This window comes from Pseudophryne corroboree, chromosome 1 (assembly GCF_028390025.1).
Source record: "Pseudophryne corroboree isolate aPseCor3 chromosome 1, aPseCor3.hap2, whole genome shotgun sequence".
NCBI lineage: Eukaryota > Metazoa > Chordata > Amphibia > Anura > Myobatrachidae > Pseudophryne > Pseudophryne corroboree.
Window position 1 is genome coordinate 701363510 of NC_086444.1, and position 23401 is coordinate 701386910.

Below are 23401 nucleotides of genomic sequence, written 5' to 3' on the forward strand. Positions count from 1 at the left end.
TGTACAAGTACATAACGGAATTCCTGCTCTGGTCCAAACTGCTCAGCATGCAGACATCACATGCTGTTTGTATGCCGCAAGATGCCACGTACCCAACAGTAAAGTTAGATGTAAGGCCAAAGAGGGGAACCAATCACTCCTCCGTGACCCACTCCACTGTGCCCTGCACTAAGGGGAGGGTGAGGGCTAATGCTCATGGGAAATAGGAAGTTAAGGTTTATAGGGTTTTATTAAAACAGGCTACTGTTTTTACAAATAAATCAATAAACAGGGATAGAGATATATATATATATATATATATATATATATATATATATATATATATATATATATATATACACACACACACACACACACACACACACACACACACACACGTATATATTACAATACAGACGGCACTTGGAGACTTTCGTTGCTTAAATAAGAATTTACTCACCGGTAATTCTATTTCTCGTAGTCCGTAGTGGATGCTGGGAACTCCGTAAGGACCATTAGGGAATAGACGGACTCCGCAGGAGACTGGGCACTCTAAAAGAAAGATTAGGTACTATCTGGTGTGCACTGGCTCCTCCCTCTATGCCCCTCCTCCAGACCTCAGTTAGGGAAACTGTGCCCGGAAGAGCTGACACAACAAGGAAAGGATTTGGAATCCAGGGTAAGACTCATACCAGCCACACCAATCACACTGTACAACTTGTGATAACCATACCCAGTTAACAGTATGAACAACAACTGAGCCTCCATGTACGGATGGCTCATAACAATAACCCTTTAGTGAAGCAATAACTATATACATGTATTGCAGAGAGTCCGCACTTGGGACGGGCGCCCAGCATCCACTACGGACTACGAGAAATAGATTTACCGGTGAGTAAATTCTTATTTTCTCGGACGTCCTAGTGGATGCTGGGAACTCCGTAAGGACCATGGGGATTATACCAAAGCTCCCAAACGGGCGGGAGAGTGCGGATGACTCTGCAGCACCGAATGAGCAAACTCAAGGTCCTCCTCAGCCAGGATATCAAACTTGTAGAATTTTGCAAATGTGTTTGAACCCGACCAAGTAGCAGCTCGGCAAAGCTGTAATGCCGAGACCCCTCGGGCAGCCGCCCAAAAAGAGCCCACCTTCCTTGTGGAATGGGCCTTCACCGATTTTGGATGCGGCAATCCAGCCGCAGAATGAGCCTGCTGAATCGTGCTACAGATCCAGCGAGCAATAGTTTGCTTTGAAGCAGGAGCACCCAGCTTGTTGGGTGCATGCAGGATAAATAGCGAGTCAGTTTTCCTGACTCCAGCCGTCCTGGAAACATAAATTTTCAAAGGCCCGGACTACGTCCAGCAACTTGGAATCCTCCAAGTCCTGAGTAGCCGCAGGCACCACAATAGGTTGGTTCAAATGAAACGCTGATACCACCTTTGGGAGAAATTGGGGACGAGTCCTCAATTCTGCCCTGTCCATATGGAAGATCAGATATGGGCTTTTACATGACAAAGCCGCCAATTCTGACACACGCCTAGCCGAAGCTAAGGCCAACAATATGACCACCTTCCATGTGAGATACTTTAGCTCCACGGTCTTAAGTGGCTCAAACCAGTGTGATTTTAGGAAATCCAACACAACGTTAAGATCCCAAGGTGCCAATGGAGGCACAAAAGGGGGCTGAATATGCAGCACTCCCTTAACAAACGTCTGAACTTCAGGCATTGAAGCCAGTTCTTTTTGAAAGAAAATAGATAGGGCCGAAATCTGGACCTTTATGGATCCTAAGTTTAGGCCCATAGACACTCCTGACTGTAGGAAGTGCAGGAATCGACCCAGCTGGATTTCCTCTGTAGGGGCCTTCATGGCCTCACACCAAGCAACATATTTTCGCCATATTCGGTGATAATGTTTCGCTGTCACGTCTTTCCTAGCCTTTATCAGCGTAGGAATAACTTCATCTGGAATGCCCTTTTCCGCTAGGATCCGGCGTTCAACCGCCATGCCGTCAAACGCAGCCGCGGTAAGTCTTGGAACAGACAGGGCCCCTGTTGTAACAGGTCCTGTCTGAGAGGCAGAGGCCATGGGTCCTCTGAGATCATTTCTTGTAGTTCTGGGTACCAGGTTCTTCTTGGCCAATCTGGAACGATGAGTATAGTTCTTACTCCTCTCTTTCTTACTATCCTCAGTACCTTGGGTATGAGAGGAAGAGGAGGGAACACATAAACCGACTGGTACACCCACGGTGTCACTAGTGCGTCCACAGCTATCGCCTGAGGGTCCCTTGACCTGGCGCAATATTTTTTTAGCTTTTTGTTGAGGCGGGACGCCATCATATCCACCAGTGGCAGTTCCCAGCGATTTACAATCTGTGTGAAGACTTCTTGATGAAGTCCCCACTCTCCCGGGTGGAGGTCGTGCCTGCTGAGGAAGTCTGCTTCCCAGTTGTCCACTCCCGGGATGAACACTGCTGACAGTGCTAGCACGTGATTCTCCGCCCATCGAAGAATCCTTGTGGCTTCTGCCATTACCATCCTGCTTCTCGTGCCGCCCTGGCGGTTTACATGGGCGACCACCGTGATGTTGTCTGACTGAATCAGTACAGGTTGGTTTTGAAGCAGGGGCTCTGCTTGACTCAGGGCGTTGTAAATGGCCCTTAGTTCCAGTATATTTATGTGTAGTGAAGTCTCCAGACTTGACCACTGTCCTTGGAAGTTTCTTCCCTGAGTGACTGCCCCCCATCCTCGGAGGCTTGCATCCGTGGTCACCAGGACCCAGTCCTGTATGCCGAACCTGCGGCCCTCGAGAAGATGAGCACTCTGCACCCACCACAGCAGAGGCACCCTGGCCCTTGGGGACAGGGTGATCAACCGATGCATCTGAAGATGCGATCCGGACCATTTGTCCAACAGATCCCACTGAAAGATCCTTGCATGGAACCTGCCGAAGGGAATTGCTTCGTAAGAAGCCACCATCTTTCCCAGGACTCGCGTGCAGTGATGCACCGATACCTGTTTTGGTTTCAGGAGGTCCCTGACCAGAGATGACAATTCCTGGGCCTTCTCCACCGGGAGAAACACCTTCTTCTGTTCTGTGTCCAGAATCATGCCCAGGAAAAGCAGACGCGTCGCAGGAATCAGCTGCGACTTTGGGATATTCAGAATCCAGCCGTGCTGTTGCAACACTTCCTGAGAGAGTGCTACGCTGAGCAACAACTGCTCTCTGGACCTCGCCTTTATGAGGAGATCGTCCAAGTACGGGATAATTAGAACTCCCTTCTTCCGAAGGAGTATCATCATTTTGGCCATTACCTTGGTAAATATTCTCGGTGCCGTGGAGAGACCAAACGGCAACGTCTGGAATTGGTAATGACAGTCTTGTACCACAAACCTGAGGTATTCCTGGTGAGGTGGGTAAATTGGGACATGAAAGTAAGCATCTCTTATGTCCAGCGACACCATAAAATTCCCCTCTTCCAGGCTTGCAATGACCGCTCTGAGCGATTCCATTTTGAACTTGAACTTCATTATATAAGTGTTCAAGGATTTTAAATTCAGGATGGGTCTCACCGAACCGTCCGGTTTCGGTACCACAAACATTGTGGAATAGTAACCCCTGCCCTGTTGAAGGAGGGGGACCTTGATTATCACCTGCTGGAGGTACAGCTTGTGAATTGCCGCCAGTACTACCTCCCTTTCCCTGGGAGCAGCTGGCAAGGCTGATTTGAGGTAACGGCGAGGGGGAGTCGCCTCGAACTCCAGCTTGTATCCCTGAGATACAATTTGTACAGCCCAGAGATCGACTTGTGAGCGAACCCACTGGTTGCTGAAGTTTCGGAGAGGCGCCCCCACCGCACCTGGCTCCGCCTGTGGAGCCCCAACGTCATGCGGTGGACTTAGTGGAAGCAGGGGAGGATTTTTGTTCCTGGGAACTGGCTGCCTGGTGCAGTTTCTTTCCTCTACCCTTGCCTCTGGCCAGAAAGGATGCTCCTCTGACCCGCTTGCCTTTCTGAGGCCGAAAGGACTGCATTTGATAATACGGTGCTTTCTTAGGCTGTGAGGGAACCTGAGGTAAAAAAGTCGACTTCCCAGCAGTTGCTGTGGATACGAGGTCCGAGAGACCGTCCCCAAACAATTCCTCACCCTTATAAGGCAAAACCTCCATGTGTTTTTTAGAATCAGCATCACCTGTCCATAATACTCTCCTGGCAGAAATGGACATTGCATTAATTCTAGATGCCAGCAGGCAAATGTCCCTCTGTGCATCCCGCATATATAAGACGACGTCTTTTATATGTTCGATGGTTAGCAAAATAGTATCCCTGTCGAGGGAATCAATGTTGTCTGACAGGGTATCAGTCCATGCTGCTGCAGCACTACACATCCAGGCTGAAGCAATAGCAGGTCTCAGTAGAGTACCAGAGTGTGTATACACAGACTTCAGGATAGCTTCCTGCTTTCTATCCGCAGGATCCTTTAGGGCGGCCGTATCCTGAGACGGCAGTGCCACCCGTTTAGATAAGCGTGTTAGCGCCTTGTCCACCCTAGGGGATGTTTCCCAACGTAACCTATCCGTTGGCGGGAAAGGGTACGCCATCAGTAACCTCTTAGAAATTACTAGTTTCTTATCAGGGGAACTCCACGCTTCTTCACACAACTCATTTAATTCATCAGATGGGGGAAAAGTCACTGGCTGCTTTTTCTCCCCAAACATAATACCCCTCTTGGTGGTAACCGGGTTAATATCAGAAATGTGCAATACATCTTTCATTGCAGTAATCATGCATCGGATGGCTTTTGTAGACTGTACATTTGTCTCATCCTCATCTTACACTGGAGTCAGACTCCGTGTCGACATCTGTGTCTACCATCAGAGCTAGCAGGCGTTTATGAGCCCCTGACGGCTTCTGAATCGCCTGGGCAGGCGCGGGCTGAGACCCCGGCTGTCCCAAGGCTGCTGCGTCATCGAACCTTTTATGTAAGGAGTTGACACTGTCGGTTAAGACCTTCCACATATCCATCCAATCAGGTGTCGGCCCCGTCGGGGGCGACACCACACTTATCTGCCTCTGCTCCGCCTCCACGTAACCCTCCTCATCAAACATGTCGACACAGCCGTACCGACACACCGCACACACACAGGGAATGCTCAGACTGAGGACAGGACCCCACAAAGTCCTTTGGGGAGACAGGGAGAGAGTATGCCAGCACACACCACAGCGCTATATAACACAGGGATGTACACTATAATAAGTGATTTTTCCCAATAGCTGCTTACTTATCTTATTTGCGCCTAAATTTAAGTGCCCCCCCTCTCTTTTTTACCCTTCTTGTATCCAGATACTGCAGGGGAGAGCCTGGGGAGCTGCTTCCAGCGGAACTGTGAAGGGAAAATGGCGCTGGTGTGCTGAGGAAGAAGGCCCCGCCCCCTCAGCGGCGGGCTTCTGTCCCGCGTTTTGTGAGACTTAATGGCGGGGGTTTGCACACATATACAGTGACAGACTGTATTATGTGTATAATTTGTGCCAAAGGTATTATAATTGCTGCCCAGGGCGCCCCCCCACAACGCCCTGCACCCTACAGTGACCGGAGTGTGTGGTGTGCTGTGGGAGCAATGGCGCACAGCTGCAGTGCTGTGCGCTACCTTAATGAAAACAGGAGTCTTCAGCCACCATTTTCGTCGTTTCTTCTGTCTTCTGGCTCTGCAAGGGGGACGGCGGCGCGGCTCCGGGAACGGACGATCGAGGTCAGGCCCTGTGTTCGAACCCTCTGGAGCTAATGGTGTCCAGTAGCCTAAGAAGCACAAGCTAGCTGCACGCAGGTAGGTTTGCTTCTCTCCCCTCAGTCCCACGTAGCAGTGAGTCTGTTGCCAGCAGATCTCACTGAAAATAAAAAACCTAACAAATACTTTCTTTTCTAGCAAGCTCAGGAGAGCCCACTAGGAGCACCCAGCTCTGGCCGGGCACAGATTCTAACTGAGGTCTGGAGGAGGGGCATAGAGGGAGGAGCCAGTGCACACCAGATAGTACCTAATCTTTCTTTTAGAGTGCCTAGTCTCCTGCGGAGCCTGTCTATTCCCCATGGTCCTTACGGAGTTCCCAGCATCCACTAGGACATCAGAGAAAAGTGATTTAATGCAGTGATCTCAAATCATCAATAGTTTCGGGGTCGCAGCAGTTTAGTCAGGATGAAACTATTGATGATTTGAGATCACTGCAATAAATCACTTTAAGCAACGAAAGAAAGTCTCCAAGTGCCGTCTGTATTGTAATATATACGTGTATGTGTGTGTGTGTGTATATATATATATCATTATACTAACATTGTTACCATCTTTTAACTAAACAAGGAAGTATCAATTTCAGTGCACTGAAAAAGCCACCAGCACAGCTGCTTTTAACTGCATGAAGTCTCTTGTTATCTTGGACTAACACACCATCTGTGCATGATTATTAATCAGTTATACTAACAAATAAGCTGGAACTGCTTTGTATGTAGGACTTTAAGTGCAACCATTGCCGGTATCTGTACACATTTATAATTTCATTTATTTAATAAATTTTTATTAAAATATACATCTCATTTTAGCGCTGTTTGATGTTTGTTTGTTTTAAAGTCTCCAAGTGCCGCTTGTATTGCAATTTATACAGCGGGGGCATCGCACAGATTCTGTAAGGCACGGGAGCTACGTATTACCATTGGAGAGCGGGTCATTATGTATGTATGTATGTATGTATGTATGTATGTATGTATACATACATACATACACACATATACTATATCCTTGTAAAAAGTATATAGAACATATGTGGGGGGAAAAAAATGCATTAACCTCATCCCATATTGGAATTTCAGAAGTATTACAGCCACTAAAACGATCTATAAATATAAAATGCACATACATATGTTTTACCCACATATACACAGACATACATAAATAAGTATACACACAGTGCATCCGGAAAGTATTTACAGAGCTTAAATTTTTCCACATTTTATGTTACAGTCTTATTCCAAAATGGAATAAATTCATTTTTCCCCTCAAAATTCGACACACTATACCCCATAATGACAACGTGAAAAAAGTTTGAGATTTTTGCAAATTTATTAAAAAATAAAAAACTAAGAAATCACATGTACATAAGTATTCACAGCCTTTGCTCAATACTTTGTTAATGCACATTTGGCAGCAATTACAGCCTTAAGTCTTTTTTATTATGATGCCACAAACTTGGCACACCTATCTTTGGCCACTTTCGCCCATTCTTCTTTGCAGCACTTCTCAAGCTCCATCAGGTTGGATGGGAAGCGTCGGTGCACAGCAATTTTCAGATCTCTCCAGAGATGTTCAATCGGATTCAAGTCTGGGCTCTGACTGGGCCACTCAAGGACATTCACGGAGTTGTGCTGAAGCCACGCCTTTGATATCTTGGCTGTGTGCTTAGGGTCGTTGTCCTGCTGAAAGATGAACCGTCACCCCAGTCTGAAGTCAAGAGCGCTCTAGAGCAGGTTTTCATCCAGGATGTCTCTGTACATTGCTGCATTCATCTTTCCCTCTATCCTGACTAGTCTCCCAGTTCCTGCAGCTGAAACACATTGAGTGTAGAATTTTGAGGGAGAAAGTGAATTTATTCCATTATGGAATAAGGCTGTAACATAACAAAATGTGAAAAAAGTGAAGCGCTGTTAAAACTTTCCGGCTGCACTGTACATACACACACAAACAAGGAATTAAATACAATTTTAATTTGTTATTTCACGTCAGCAAGGATCAAATTATCAATGCCTTCCTTGTGATCTCGGTCTCACAATTTATCTCTCTGCACCACGCAGCTGCCATTAAAACCAGTCTCTACAGAATAAAAAAAATAATCTCAATATCTTAAAAATATATTGTAATAAGGAGTATTTAAGAAAAAGTGTAAGCCACTAGAGACAAGCAACGTGTACCAACTCTGCCTTTCACTGATCTTTTTCACTCCTTGCCCAGACGATCCCTAGCTGTGCTAAACAATGGCAGACATTGCTTGAAACTATTGTGCATTAAACTTAACCTCTACAATAAGTCTTGCAAGTTTTAATAAATATACATATGATCACTTCCCTGTGCTTTCGCTTGTCTGAACTTTCTCTCCCTGCAATTTTCTGTCTTACCCCCATTGAAGACACATGTTCCCCTCTAAAGCAGTCATTGGAGGCCTGCACAGCTGCCCCCCCACAAAAAAAAAAAGCAATATATATTATATATATACATATACATATATACATATATACATACACACACTAGGTTGCTCATCGCGCCCTACAGGAGCTCTTCACACCGCCCCCTTAACCCTTGCACGGCCTTGGACCGTGCAATGTTTAAATTATATGGAGTATTACTTCCAATCATAATTCTGTGAGTGGTTAAATATTGCACGGACAAAGGGTGTGAGATGGTTAAGGGGCTGTAGCCCATTGTGACGGCATGAACAGCGCACGCAGGGGGCACGATGAATTACCTAGTAGGTGCTGTGGTTGGGGGAGTGGCGGGTGCGGGGGAGATGCGTATGGGGGAGGGGGTCTGGGGGTGCCATTGTTGTGGGAGGGGCGGTTGCTTTGGAGCGACAGGTGGAGGAGGGCCAGGTGCAGGTGTGCAGTGGGTGGGAGGTCGGAGCCACCACGGGTGGGGGAGGGACTGTTGCAGGGGTGGCACGGGGAGGTATGGCGTGCAGTGTATGTATGGTGTGTAGTAATGCAGTGTATATATATATATATATATATATATATATATATATACATACACATACATACATACATACATATATACATACATACATACACACACACACACACACACACACACACACACACACACACACACAGCTCAAAAAAATAAAGGGTACACTAAAATAACACATCCTAGATCTGAATGAATGAAATATTCTTGTGAAATACTTAGTTCTTTACATAGTTGAATGTGTGGACAACAAAATCACTCAAAAATTATCAATGGAAATCAAATTTATTAACCCATGGAGGTCTGGATTTGGAGTCACATTCAAAATTAAAGTGGAAAAACACACTACAGGCTGATCCAACTTTGATGTAATGTCCTTAAAACAAGTCAAAATGAGGCTCAGTAGTGTTTGTGGCCTCCACGTGCCTGTATGATCTCCCTACAACGCCTGGGCATGCTCCTGATGAGGTGGCGGATGGTCTCCTGAGGGATCTCCTCCCAGACCTGGACTAAAGCATCTGACAACTCCTGGACAGTCTGTGGTGCAACGTGGTATTGGTGGATGGAGTGAGACATGATGTCCCAGATGTGCTCAATTGGATTCAGGTCTGGGGGAACGGGTGGGCCAGTCCATAGCATCAATGCCTTCGTCTTTCAGGAACTGCTGACACACTCCAGCCACATGAGGTCTAGCATTGTCTTGCATTAGGAGGAACCCAGGGCCAACCGCACCAGCATATGGTCTCACAAGGGGTCTGAGGATCTCATCTCGGTACCTAATGGCAGTCAGGCTACCTCTGGCGAGCACATGGAGGGCTGTGCGGCCCCCCAAAGAAATGCCACCCCACACCATTACTGACCCACTGCCAAACCGGTCATGCTGAAGGATGTTGCAGGCAGCAGAACGTTCTCCTTGGCGGCTCCAGACTCTGTTACATGTGCTCAGTGAGAACCTGCTTTCATCTGTGAAGAGCACAGGGCGCCAGTGGCGAATTTGCCAATCTTGGTGTTCTCTGGCAAATAACAAACGTCCTGCACGGTGTTGGGCTGTAAGCACAAACCCCAGCTGTGGACGTCGGGCCCTCATACCACCCTCATGGAGTCTGTTTCTGATCGTTTGAGTAGACACATGCACATTTGTGGCTTGCTGGAGGTCATTTTGCGGGGCTCTGGCAGTGCTCCTCCTGTTCCTCCTTGCACAAAGGCGGAGGTAGCGGTCCTGCTGCTGGGTTGTTGCCCTCCTACAGCCTTCTCCACGTCTCCTGATGTACTGGCCTGTCTCCTGGTAGCGCCTCCATGCTCTGGACACTACGCTGACAGACACAGCAAACCTTCTTGCCACAGCTCGCATTGATGTGCCATCCTGGATGAGCTGCACTACCTGAGCCACTTGTGTGGGTTGTAGACTCCGTCTCATGCTACCACTAGAGTGAAAGCACCGCCAGCTTTCAAAAGTGACCAAAACATCAGCCAGAAAGCATAGGAGCTGAGAAGTGGTCTGTGGTCACTACCTGCAGAACAACTCCTTTATTGGGGGTGTCTTGCTAATTGCCTATAACTCCCACCTGTTATCTATTCCATTTGCACAGCAGCATGTGAAATTGATTGTCAATTAGTGTTGCTTCCTAAGTGGACAGTTTGATTTCACAGAAGTGTGATTGACTTGGAGTTACATTGTGTTGTTTAAGTGTTCCCTTTATTTTTTTGAGCAGTGTATATATATATATATATATATATATATATATATATATATATATATATACTGTACTGTGCAGATGTAGGTACAGTATATATACATATATATATAGGTAATGTGTGCAGTGTATGTATGGTGTTGAGTAATGCAGTGTATGAGCGGCCAGGAGGAATGGGAGCAGAATCCGATAAGTGGGTACAGTAGAAAGGGGATATTATCTCCTGTATCTCAGGCCAGATGGAGCTAGAGACAATGGTGCAGTCGGGCCGGGTGGAGGCCGCACCAGGGAGATACTCACCGTGCCGCTTCCCTGGTCACCCCTCGACACGGTCTCCGTGCGGCCGGCTCTGGCCTGTCTGCGGTGATATGAGGCGGGCTCAATGTTTCTCAGCACCCTAGGCAAACAGTCAGCAGCCCCCCCCCCAGTCTGTGGGAGGGGAGGGTTAGGGTTAGGCTGGGGGAGGGGAGGGTTAGGGTTAGGCTGGGGGAGGGGAGGGTTAAGCTTAGTGGATACCGCGCCCCACAGTTTTTTCAAACAGCCACAGGGTGAGGAGTTAGCCAAGTGCAGCAGCGGTGTCAATGACTGCGGAGAGCTCTTAAAGTGGGCCTCTGTCAATAGAGAGAGAGATAGGAGCCAAACACTGGGCCAGTCAAACAGTGGAACAGCCAGCCTCCTTCTCCTCCCTCCCCCTCAGAGGCAGAACTCTGGGAGGCAACGGAGTCATCTGCCGCCGGGCTCCTGCTTTGAAGGGGGACACCTCTACTCCCATTCTGTGACACCATTGAATTAAGTTAATTGATAGCTGTCGCTGTATTTTCAGTGGCCAACTTCTTCACTGGTCCCTGCACCTTACAAATCACACCCTCTTTATTATACTGAATATACACGTTTTACAAGTGTCATAGCCAGGATTAGAAACCACAACCTATTACACGGGAAGCAGACACCTTACTGATGAAGCCGTTTGCTCCTGTATAGGAAATATGAGAATTTTAACTGTATGAAGATACTTCTCTGACAATTACACATAACTTCATATAGTTAGCATTCTCATGCTTCCTGTACAGGAGCAAATAACTCCATCAGTAAAGTGTCTGCTGTCAGTGTAACAGGTCATGGGCTCTAATCCTGGGTATGACTGCTAAGAAATATGTGATTTAAAATAAAAGACAATTAAATGTATAAATACAGTATATACATTTTTTTTTCAGAACACCACACACACATATACATATACACACACACACACACACACACACACACACACACACACACATATATATACATATACATGCACATACATGCACACACACACACATATATTTATCTTAATATAGGAAATAGGGGGGCACCAATATTTATCTTGCCTCCGGGCAACTGTGATGAACTTACACCACTGCTCCCCCTCCGCTATTCATCTCTCCGCTCACTGACCGGCCTCAGCAGGTAGAGGGGCCAACATGACCACTGCGCCTCCAGTACATGCACCACACAGGGAGAGAGCAGCGTGTGGTGTGGTAATCAGCCTACCTCGTCGCCGCCAGTCTGGACGCGCAGCGAGGGGGCATAGGGTAGCCGGTGTTTGGGGAAGCCCTCTCCGGTCTCCGTTATGGGTAAAGGTACTACCCCTGGGCATGGGTTCAGGGCGGAGCGACTCTGCAAGGGGAGAAGAGAACAGCTACTGACATGTGGCTCCTACCCGGTAGATCGGATGCCAGGTGAGTAGAGAGCGGGCTCCGAACGTTTTTTTTGTTTTTGTGCTCCGTCTGAGCCTGGGAGTCACCGCCGGCCGGGGAGGGGGATCTGGAGCCGGGAAGAGAGGGTGGGGGGGGGGAGGGGAGAGGAGGTAGGAGACAGAGCGGTCATACTATACATGCAGCGGCGTCCTCCTCCTCCTCCTATTGGCCTAGCTCTGTGACTCTCCGACTGTGACTCCACAATAAAATAAGATTTTACTCACCGGTAAATCTATTTCTCGTAGTCCGTAGTGGATGCTGGGAACTCCGTAAGGACCATGGGGAATAGCGGCTCCGCAGGAGACTGGGCACAACTAAAGAAAGCTTTAGGTCACCTGGGGTGCACTGGCTCCTCCCACTATGACCCTCCTCCAAGCCTCAGTTAGGACACTGTGCCCGGACGAGCGGACATAATAAGGAAGGATTTTGAATCCCGGGTAAGACTCATACCAGCCACACCAATCACACCGTATAACTCGTGATACTATACCCAGTTAACAGTATGAATATAACTGAGCCTCTCAACAGATGGCTCAACAATAACCCTTTAGTTAGGCAATAACTATATACAAGTATTGCAGACAATCCGCACTTGGGATGGGCGCCCAGCATCCACTACGGACTACGAGAAATAGATTTACCGGTGAGTAAAATCTTATTTTCTCTGACGTCCTAGTGGATGCTGGGAACTCCGTAAGGACCATGGGGATTATACCAAAGCTCCCAAACGGGCGGGAGAGTGCGGATGACTCTGCAGCACCGAATGAGAGAACTCCAGGTCATCCTCAGCCAGGGTATCAATTTTGTAGAATTTAGCAAACGTGTTTGCCCCGACCAAGTTGCAGCTCGGCAAAGTTGGAAAGCCGAGACCCCTCGGGCAGCTGCCCAAGATGAGCCCACCTTCCTTGTGGAATGGGCTTTTACAGATTTTGGCTGCGGTAGTCCAGCCGCAGAATGCGCCAGCTGAATTGTGCTACAAATCCAGCGAGCAATAGTCTGCTTAGAAGCAGGAGCACCCAGTTTGCTGGGTGCATACAGGATAAACAGCGAGTCAGTTCTCCTGACTCTAGTCGTCCTGGAAACATAAATTTTCAAGGCCCTGACTACGTCCAGTAACTTGGAATCCTCCAAGTCCCTAGTAGCCGCAGGCACTACAATAGGTTGGTTCAAGTGAAAAGCTGATACCACCTTAGGGAGAAACTGGGGACGAGTCCTCAATTCTGCCCTATCCATATGGAAAATCAGATAAGGACTTTTATATGACAAAGCCGCCAATTCTGATACACGCCTGGCCGAAGCCAAGGCCAATAACATGACCACTTTCCGCGTGAGATATTTTAGATCCACGGTTTTTAGTGGCTCACACCAATGTGATTTTAAGAAACTCAACACCACGTTGAGAACCCAAAGTGCCACTGGAGGCACAACCAGGGGCTGAATATGCAGCACTCCTTTTACAATGTCTGAACTTCAGGTACTGAAGCTAGTTCTTTCTGGAAGAAAATTGACAGAGCCGAGATCTGTACCTTAATGGAGCCTAATTTTAGGCCCATAGACACTCCTGCTTGTAGGAAATGCAGAAATCGACCTAGTTGAAATTCCTCTGTTGGGGCCTTTTTTGGCCTCACACCAAGCAACATATTTTCGCCATATGCGGTGATAATGTTTTGCAGTTACATCTTTCCTGGCTTGAATCAGCGTAGGAATGACTTCCTCCGGAATGCCCTTTTCCTTTAGGATCCGGCGTTCAACCGCCATGCCGTCAAAACGTAGCCGCGGTAAGTCTTGGAACAGACAGGGCCCCTGCTGCCGCAGGTCCTGTCTGAGCGGCAGAGGCCATGGGTCCTCTGATATAATTTCTTGAAGTTCTGGGTACCAAGCTCTTCTTGGCCAATCCGGAACCACGAGTATCGTTCTTACTCCTCGCCTTCCTATTATTCTCAGTACCTTTCGTATGAGAGGCAGAGGGGGGGGGGGGGGGGGGGGGACACATAAACCGACTGGTACACCCACGGTGTTACCAGAGCGTCCACAGCTATCGCCTGAAGGTCCCTTGACCTGGCGCAATATCTTTTATAGCTTTTTGTTGAGGCGGGACGCCATCATGTCCACCTGTGGCCTTTCCCAATGGTGTACAATCCTTTGGAAGACTTCTGGATGAAATCCCCACTCTCCCAGGTGGAGGTCGTGTCTGCTGAGATCTTCTTCCCAGTCGTCCACTCCGGGAATGAACACTGCTGACAGTGTTAACACATGATTTTCCGCCCATCGGAGAATCCTTGTGGCTTCTGCCATCGCCATCCTGCTTCTTGTGCCGCCCCGTTGGTTTACATGGGCGACTGCCGTGATGTTTTCTGATTGGATCAGTACCGGCTGGTTTTGAAGCAGAGGCCTTGCCTGACTCAGGGCATTGTAAATGGCCCTCAGTTCCAGAATATTTATGTGTAGGGAAGTCACCTGACTTGACCAAAGTCCCTGGAAGTTTCTTCCCTGTGTGACTGCCCCCCAGCCTCAAAGGCTGGCATCCATGGTCACTAGGACCTAGTCCTGTATGCCGAACCTGCGGCCCTCTTGAAGATGGACACTCTGCAGCCACCACAGTAGAGATACCCTGGTCCTTGAAGACAGGGTTATCATCCGATGCATCTGAAGATGTGATCCGGACCACTTGTCCAACAGGTCCCACTGAAAAGTTCCTGCATGGAACCTACCGAATGGGATTGCTTCGTAGGAAGCTACCATTTTTCCCAGGACTCGCGTGCAATGATGCACCGATACCTGTTTTGGCTTCAAGAGGTCTCTGACTAGAGATGACAGCTCCTTGGCTTTCTCCTCCGGGAGAAACATTTATTTCTGTTCTGTGTCCAGAACCATCCCCAGGAACAGTAGACGTGTCGTAGGAACCAGCTGTGACTTTGGACTGTTTAGAATCCAACCGTGCTGTTGTAGCACTTTCCAAAATAGTGCTACCCCGACTAGCAACTGCTCCTTGGACCTTGCCCTTATAAGGAGATTGTCCAAGTACGGGATAATTAAAACTCCCTTTTTTCGAAGGAGTATCATCATTTCGGCCATTACCTTGGTAAACACCCTCGGTGCCATGTACAGTCCAAACGGCAGTGTCTGGACTTGGTAATGGTAATCCTGTACCACAAATCTGAGGTACTCCTGGCGAGGATGGTAAATGGGGACATGCAGGTAAGCATCCTTGATGTCCCGGGATCCCATGTAATCCCCCTCGTCCAGGCTTGCAATAACCGCCCTGAGCGATTCCAACTTGAACTTGAATTTTTTTATGTATGTGTTCAAGGATTTTAAATATAAAATGGGTCACACCGAACCATGCGGTTTCGGTACCCCAAACCGTGTGGAATAGTAACCCCGTCCTTGTTGAAGTAGGGGCACCTTGAGTATTACCTGCCGGGAATACAGCTTATTAATTGCCTCTAGCGCAGCCTCCCTGCCTGAGGGAGTTGTCGGCAAGGCATATTTGAGGAAACGGCGGGGGGAAGACATCTCGAATTCCAGCTTGTACCCCTGAAATACTACTTGAATGAAACAGGGATCCACCTGTGAGCGAGCCCACTGATCGCTGAAATTTTTGAGACGGCCCCCCACCGTACCTGGCTACACCTGTGGAGCCCCCGCGTCATGCTGTGGACTCAGAGGAAGCGAGAGAAGAATTTTGATTCTGGGAACAGGCTGACTGGTGCAGCTTTTTCCCTCTTCCCATGTCTCTGTACAGAAAGGAAGCGCCTTTGACCCGCTTGCTTTTCTGAAGCCGAAAGGACTGTACCTGATAATACAGTGCTTTCTTAGTCTGTGAGGAAACCTGAGGTAAAAATATTTCTTCCCAGCTGCTGCTGTGGATACGAGGTCCCAGAGACCATCCCCAAATAATTCCTCACCCTTATAAGGCATAATCTCTATGCGCCTTTTAAAGTTAGCATCACCTGTCCAGTGACAGGTCTCTAATACCCTCCTGACAGAATGGACATTACATTCATTTTGGATGTCAGCCGGCAAAATATCCCTCTATGCATCCCTCATATATAAGACGACGTCTTTAATATGTTCTTATGTTTGACAGGGTCACCGACCACGCTGCAGCAGCACGATCTGCAGGTCTCAGTCTAGTACCTGAGTGTGTAAATACAGACTTCAGGATAGCCTCCTGCTTTTTATCAACAGGTACCTTCAAAGTGGCCGTTCCTAAAACGGCAGTGCCACCTTTTTTGACAACCGTGTGAGCGCCTTATCCACCCTAGGGGATATATCCCAGCGTAACTTATCCTCTGGCGGGAAAGGGTACGCCATCAGTAACTTTTTAGAAATTACCAGTTTCTTATCGGGGGAAACCCACGCTTTTCACACACTTCATTCATTCATCTGATGGGGGAACAAAACACTGCCTGCTTTTTCTCCCCAAACATAAAACCCCTTTTATGTGGTACTTGGGTTAATGTCAGAAATGTGTAATACATTTTTCATTGCCGAGATCATGCAACGGACGTTCCTAGTGGATTGTGTATATGTCTCAACCTTGTCGACACTGGAGTCAGACTCCGTGTCGACATCTGTGTCTGCCATCTGAGTGAGCGGGCGTTTTTGAGCCCCTGATGGCCTTTGAGACGCCTGGGCAGGCGCGGACTGAGAAGCCGGCTGTCCCACAGCTGTTACGTCATCCACCCTTTTATGTAAGGAGTTGACACTGTCGGTTAATACCTTTCACCTAACCATCCACTCTGGTGTCGGCCCCACAGGGGGCGACATCACATTTATCGGCATCTGCTCCGTCACCATATAAGCCTCCTCATTAAACATGTCGACACAGCCGTACCGACACAGCGCACACACACAGGGAATGCTCTGACTGAGGACAGGACCCCACAAAGCCCTTTGGGGAGACAGAGAGAGAGTATGCCAGCACACACCAGAGCGCTATATAATGTGGGGATTAACACTATAACTGAGTGAAATTTCCCCAATAGCTGCTTGTATATATAATATTGCGCCTAAATTTAGTGCCCCCCCTCTCTTTTTAACCCTTTGAGCCTGAAAACTACAGGGGAGAGCCTGGGGAGCTTTCTTCCAGTTGCACTGTGAAGAGAAAATGGCGCCAGTGTGTCTGAGGGAGATAGCTCCGCCCCTTTTTCGCGGACTTTTCTCCCGCTTTTTTCTGGATTCTGGCAGGGGTATTTACCACATATATAGCCTCTGGGGCTATATATTGTGGTATTTTTGCCAGCCAAGGTGTTTTTATTGCTGCTCAGGGCGCCCCCCCCAAGCGCCCTGCACCCTCAGTGACCGGAGTGTGAAGTGTGTATGAGGAGCAATGGCGCACAGCTGCAGTGCTGTGCGCTACCTTGGTGAAGACTGATGTCTTCTGCCGCCGATTTTCCGGACCTCTTCTTGCTTCTGGCTCTGTAAGGGGGACGGCGGCGCAGCTCCGGGGCCGAACACCAAGGACTGGGCCTGCGGTCGATCCCTCTGGAGCTAATGGTGTCCAGTAGTCTAAGAAGCCCAATCCGGCTGCAAGCAGGCGAGTTCGCTTCTTCTCCCCTTAGTCCCTCGCTGCAGTGAGCCTGTTGCCAGCAGGTCTCACTGAAAATAAAAAACCTAATTCTATACTTTCTTTCTAGAAGCTCAGGAGAGCCCCTAGTGTGCATCCAACCTCGGCCGGGCACAAAATCTAACTGAGGCTTGGAGGAGGGTCATAGTGGGAGGAGCCAGTGCACACCAGGTGACCTAAAGCTTTCTTTAGTTGTGCCCAGTCTCCTGCGGAGCCGCTATTCCCCATGGTCCTTACGGAGTTCCCAGCATCCACTAGGACGTCAGAGAAATATATATATATATATTATATTAATTATATTATATTATATTATAATATATATATATATATACAGTCAAAGAAATTAGGTGGCACTCACAGACTTGTAATCAACGTGAATACTCCGCAAGGAATACTCCGCAAGGTGGATTTTCCGCCTTGATTGCTTAGCCCCCAAAGGGCTAAATGAGTCCCTTGGACTAATTAATTTCCTATGAATTAATCCATACTGTTGTGAGTCTAAAGCTTGTGGCAATCAATTGTGGGGTAAACTTGGGGGTAATAAGGATACCCACCACGGTGAAGGAGTATGGCCATCCAGTGACAGAGTCCTTTTTTGTGGGGTAATCCTACCTAGGACCATACATAATTACATTTGTACACCGCCCTGTAGATTAGGAGCCATTCTAGCTTTTTGCCACCCAGGCAGATATTTTAGAAGAAAAGAGTACCGGAGTTAAGATTGTGCAGCACCTGCTTCATTTGTCACCTTTTACTGTTATAAACACTTTTTTTAACACCATTCTTGCTTTTAAATGTTTGTGTTTTAATAAGTGATTTTATTTGTTATTTGTTTTCCTGACACTCTAGCTCTGATCGAGCGCTGTTTTATTATGTGTCAGTCTCTCACCGCAATTAAGTATTTGTGCTCTGTGTTGTTTTTGTATTACCAGGGCTCCCGGTGCGTCTCCATGGTGACCGGCGAAGCCCGCTTGCGTCACTTCCGGCTGAGCGGTGACGCCGAAACCGGAAGTGCGGGACGGGAGACGCCGAGGCAAGCCGTGGTCCACGCAGCTGGGAGTCATGATGAAGGGGGTAAGTGGGGTCACTAGATACTATTTATACAATGCATGTATTATGTTTTGGTTGTCTGAGGAAGGGGACACGTCCCCGAAACGTTACCTGTTTTGCACAATAAATCTCCTTGCGGAGTATTCACGTTGATTACAAGTCTGTGAGTGCCACCTAATTTCTTTGACTGCATATCGGTGGGCCTGTTGGTCCACAAGGAAGGGCACCACAGCCAGCTATTTCTGAGGAGTGACGGGGCAAGTTTTCCGAATATATATTATATATATATATATATATATATATATATATATATATATATATATATATATATATATATATATATATATATATATATATATATATATATGGGTCGCACTCGCGTTTAGATCAAAATCCATCCGCTGGGGTGTCATCCACAGAGGCTCTCACGAGCATCCAATTGTAGAAACCAAATAAACGGAGCACTCACCAGTCTTAGTCCTTAAATATGCACCAAATTTATTTTACTGACAGCTTAATTCAGCTGCACCTTGCAGCATAATAGGGTATCTCAAACGTTTTCGGTCCCACACAGACCATCATCAGGAGAATATCAACAGATGCCACAAAAGCTGTCTCATCCAAAACCCCAAATCATCAGCTACATATCTGACCATGCCTCACCGGCTCCTTAAATACCCTCAAATTCAAAAAACGCGCCAAAAAGCGTCATAATGACTTTACTATATGGGCGGGGCCACCAGAACCATCATCCCAATCTTAATAGTCACTCAATCATTACAGTTAAATGTATTAAACCACTTCATTATACATCACCTACCATTTAACGCATCTCACAGTACCCGCACACCATAATCTTAAATGTACAGCCACCTCACATCACAGAGCTACACTTCTCACAGGAGGCATAACAGATCCTTCCTGTGTCGGGTGAACCGCAACACGTGATATCGGAACACTTCCGGGATCACGTGTTCCGATATCACGTGTTGCGGTTCACCCGACACAGGAAGGATCTGTTATGCCTCCTGTGAGAAGTGTAGCTCTGTGATGTGAGGTGGCTGTACATTTAAGATTATGGTGTGCGGGTACTGTGAGATGCGTTAAATGGTAGGTGATGTATAATGAAGTGGTTTAATACATTTAACTGTAATGATTGAGTGACTATTAAGATTGGGATGATGGTTCTGGTGGCCCCGCCCATATAGTGATGTCATTATGACGCTTTTTGGCGCGTTTTTTGAATTTGAGGGTATTTAAGGAGCCGGTGAGGCATGGTCAGATATGTAGCTGATGATTTGGGGTTTTGGATGAGACAGCTTTTGTGACATCTGTTGATATTCTCCTGATGATGGTCTGTGTGGGACCGAAAACGTTTGAGATACCCTATTATGTTGCAAGGTGCAGCTGAATTAAGCCGTCAGTAAAATAAATTTGGTTGAGAGAGAGAGAGAGAGAGAGAGAGAGAGAGAGAGAGAGAGAGAGAGAGAGAGAGAGAGAGAGAGAGAGAGAGAGAGACACAGAGACACACCACTCTTTGCTATCCATATTACATTACCATGGAATGACTGTAATACTAGATTATAGCCCATACCTAGACCCACCTGCAGTTTACACCGGGTGGTGATGAAATAAAAAGGACATCTATGGTTCCAGTGTGGGAGTGAAGGGTCTGTGGTATTTTTATCCCTGACTTTGGTGCATTTTAGAATGCCTATATTCTAGACAAATAAGAGTTAAGGTGCATACACACTATGCACAGTGATGATCGCTGACATCGCTGGGCTGAAAATCGCTCAGTGCACACACACTGAGCGCTTTTCCCCCCTGCCCAGCGATGTCAGCGGGGGTGAGCGGTTTTCCATAGCAGGACGCTATGGAAAGCCGCTCACCCCGCTGTTCATCTGCTGGCAATACCAGTAGATGAACGGCGGCCGCCAGCGCTCATCGCTGGGGCATACACACTGGGCTGTTTTGAGCTGAAAGCAGCTCAACACACCAAAAGTGATCTGCTTTCAGCTCAAAATCGCCCAGTGTGTATGGGCCTTAACTCTCAATCATGCTATTATCTTTGAAGAGGTGCTGTTTATTTCATTTAGTTTTCATGTGTGAAAGCAAACATACAAGTGCATAAGCTATAATACACTTGTTTAAAAGTAGACATTGATGCTAACAATGAGTGTTGCAATTCTGTCACTGCAGCATGCTACATTTGTCACTCATTAATGCACATTTATCCATGAATTACATTGCAGAGATCAAGAAGTGAATGCATTCATAAGGTGTCTTAAAAACAACATACATGCTTTTAATGTACTTTAAGCGTTTCCCTGGAATTATGGCAATCAAAAAGGCTTAATGAAGAAATGAGTGGCTTGTACAGTACCTTGAAATAGCATGAAATATTTTTTTTCCAGGTTACAGTATCCTGACAATTCAACTTTAAGTATGAGCATTTTGATAACAAAGACAATTGTTAAATGAGATTTATTTTGGGGTGCACTTTAAAATTACTCTAAATATCAATCCAATGGGACTACTGTATATGGTGTTTAGTAAATGTTAGTAAAATAAATTAATGCTAATATTGTTCTGTTTTCAAAACTTGTTCACTACAAATCTTTACAATATATACCTTTTGCCAATGCTGGATAATGTTGGGACAGCTCCAGAGTCTGAGGGAGGAAAACATAACCATTATACAAAAAAAAAAAAAGAAAAAAAAAAAAGGGGACCCAAATAAAGAACGTACAAATATATGTGTGTGCATGGTGCAGCACTTTGGGAGGGGGGGGGGGGGGGAAATAAGAATTTACTTACCGATAATTCTATTTCTCATAGTCCGTAGTGGATGCTGGGAACTCCGAAGGGACCATGGGGAATAGCGGCTCCGCAGGAGACTGGGCACAAAAGTAAAAGCTTTAGGACTAGCTGGTGTGCACTGGCTCCTCCCCCTATGACCCTCCTCCAAGCCTCAGTTAGGATACTGTGCCCGGACGAGCGTACACAATAAGGAAGGATTTTGAATCCCGGGTAAGACTCATACCAGCCACACCAATCACACCGTACAACCTGTGATCTGAACCCAGTTAACAGCATGATAACAGAGGAGCCTCTGAAAAGATGGCTCACAACGATAATAACCCGATTTTTGTAACTATGTACAAGTATTGCAGACAATCCGCACTTGGGATGGGCGCCCAGCATCCACTACGGACTATGAGAAATAGAATTAATCGGTAAGTAAATTCTTATTTTCTCCGACGTCCTAGTGGATGCTGGGAACTCCGAAAGGACCATGGGGATTATACCAAAGCTCCCAAACGGGCGGGAGAGTGCGGATGACTCTGCAGCACCAATTGAGAGAACTCCAGGTCCTCCTCAGCCAGGGTATCAATTTTGTAGAATTTTACAAACGTATTTGCTCCTGACCAAGTAGCTGCTCGGCAAAGTTGTAAAGCCGAGACCCCTCGGGCAGCCACCCAAGATGAGCCCATCTTCCTTGTGGAGTGGGCATTTACAGATTTTTGGCTGTGGCAGGCCTGCCACAGAATGTGCAAGCTGAATTGTACTACAAATCCAACGAGCAATAGTCTGCTTAGAAGCAGGAGCACCCAGCTTGTTGGGTGCATACAGGATAAACAGCGAGTCAGATTTTCTGACTCCAGCCGTCCTGGAAACATATATTTTCAGGGCCCTGACAACGTCTAGCAACTTGTAGTCCTCCAAGTCCCTAGTAGCCGCAGGCACCACAATAGGTTGGTTCAGGTGAAACGCTGAAACCACCTTAGGGAGAAACTGAGGACGAGTCCTCAATTCTGCCCTGTCCGAATGGAAAATCAGATAAGGGCTTTTACAGGATAAAGCCGCCAATTCTGACATGCGCCTGGCCCAGGCCAGGGCCAACAGCATGACCACTTTCCATGTGAGATATTTAAACTCCACAGATTTAAGTGGTTCAAACCAATGTGACTTTTTGGAACCCAAAAACTACATTGAGATCCCAAGGTGCCACTGGAGGCACAAAAGGAGGCTGTATATGCAGTACCCCTTTTACAACGTCTGAACTTCAGGGACTGAAGCTAGTTCTTTTTGGAAGAAAATTGACAGGGCCGAAATTTGAACCTTAATGGACCCCAATTTCAGGCCCATAGACACTCCTGTTTGCAGGAAATGTAGGAATCGACCCAGTTAAATTTCCTCCGTCGGGCCTTACTGGCCTCGCACCACGCAACATATTTTCGCCAAATGCGGTGATAATTTTTTGCGGTTACATCCTTCCTGGCTTTGATCAGGATAGGGATGACCTCATCCGGAATGCCTTTTTTCCTTCAGGATCCGGCGTTCAACCGCCTGCCGTCAAACGCAGTCGCGGTAAGTCTTGGAACAGACAGGGTCCTTGCTGAAGCAGGTCCCTTCTTAGAGGTAGAGGCCACGGATCCTCCGTGAGCATCTTTTGAAGTTCCGGTTACCAAGTCCTTCTTGGCCAATCCGGAGCCACGAATATAGTGCTTACTCCTCTCCATCTTATCAATCTCAGTACCTTGGGTATGAGAGGCAGATGAGGGAACACATACACTGACTGGTACACCCACGGTGTTACCAGAGCGTCTACAGCTATTGCCTGAGGGTCCCTTGACCTGGC

The 23401-nt window shown here is 47.3% G+C and overlaps 1 protein-coding gene across 2 annotated transcripts in view; it reads right to left on the reverse strand.

Moving 5' to 3' along the window:
- Positions 1 to 23401, reverse strand: part of APBA3 (amyloid beta precursor protein binding family A member 3) — a 157670-nt gene that overhangs the window by 121741 nt on the left and 12528 nt on the right. The window contains exon 2 of one of the 2 annotated variants that reach the window (XM_063914842.1): positions 21392 to 21431. The exons of the other annotated variant lie outside the window; for it this stretch is intronic. Coding sequence (XP_063770912.1) covers positions 21392 to 21431 — 40 coding nt within the window. The remainder of the gene's footprint in view (positions 1 to 21391; positions 21432 to 23401) is intronic. 2 annotated transcript variants of the gene reach the window in all.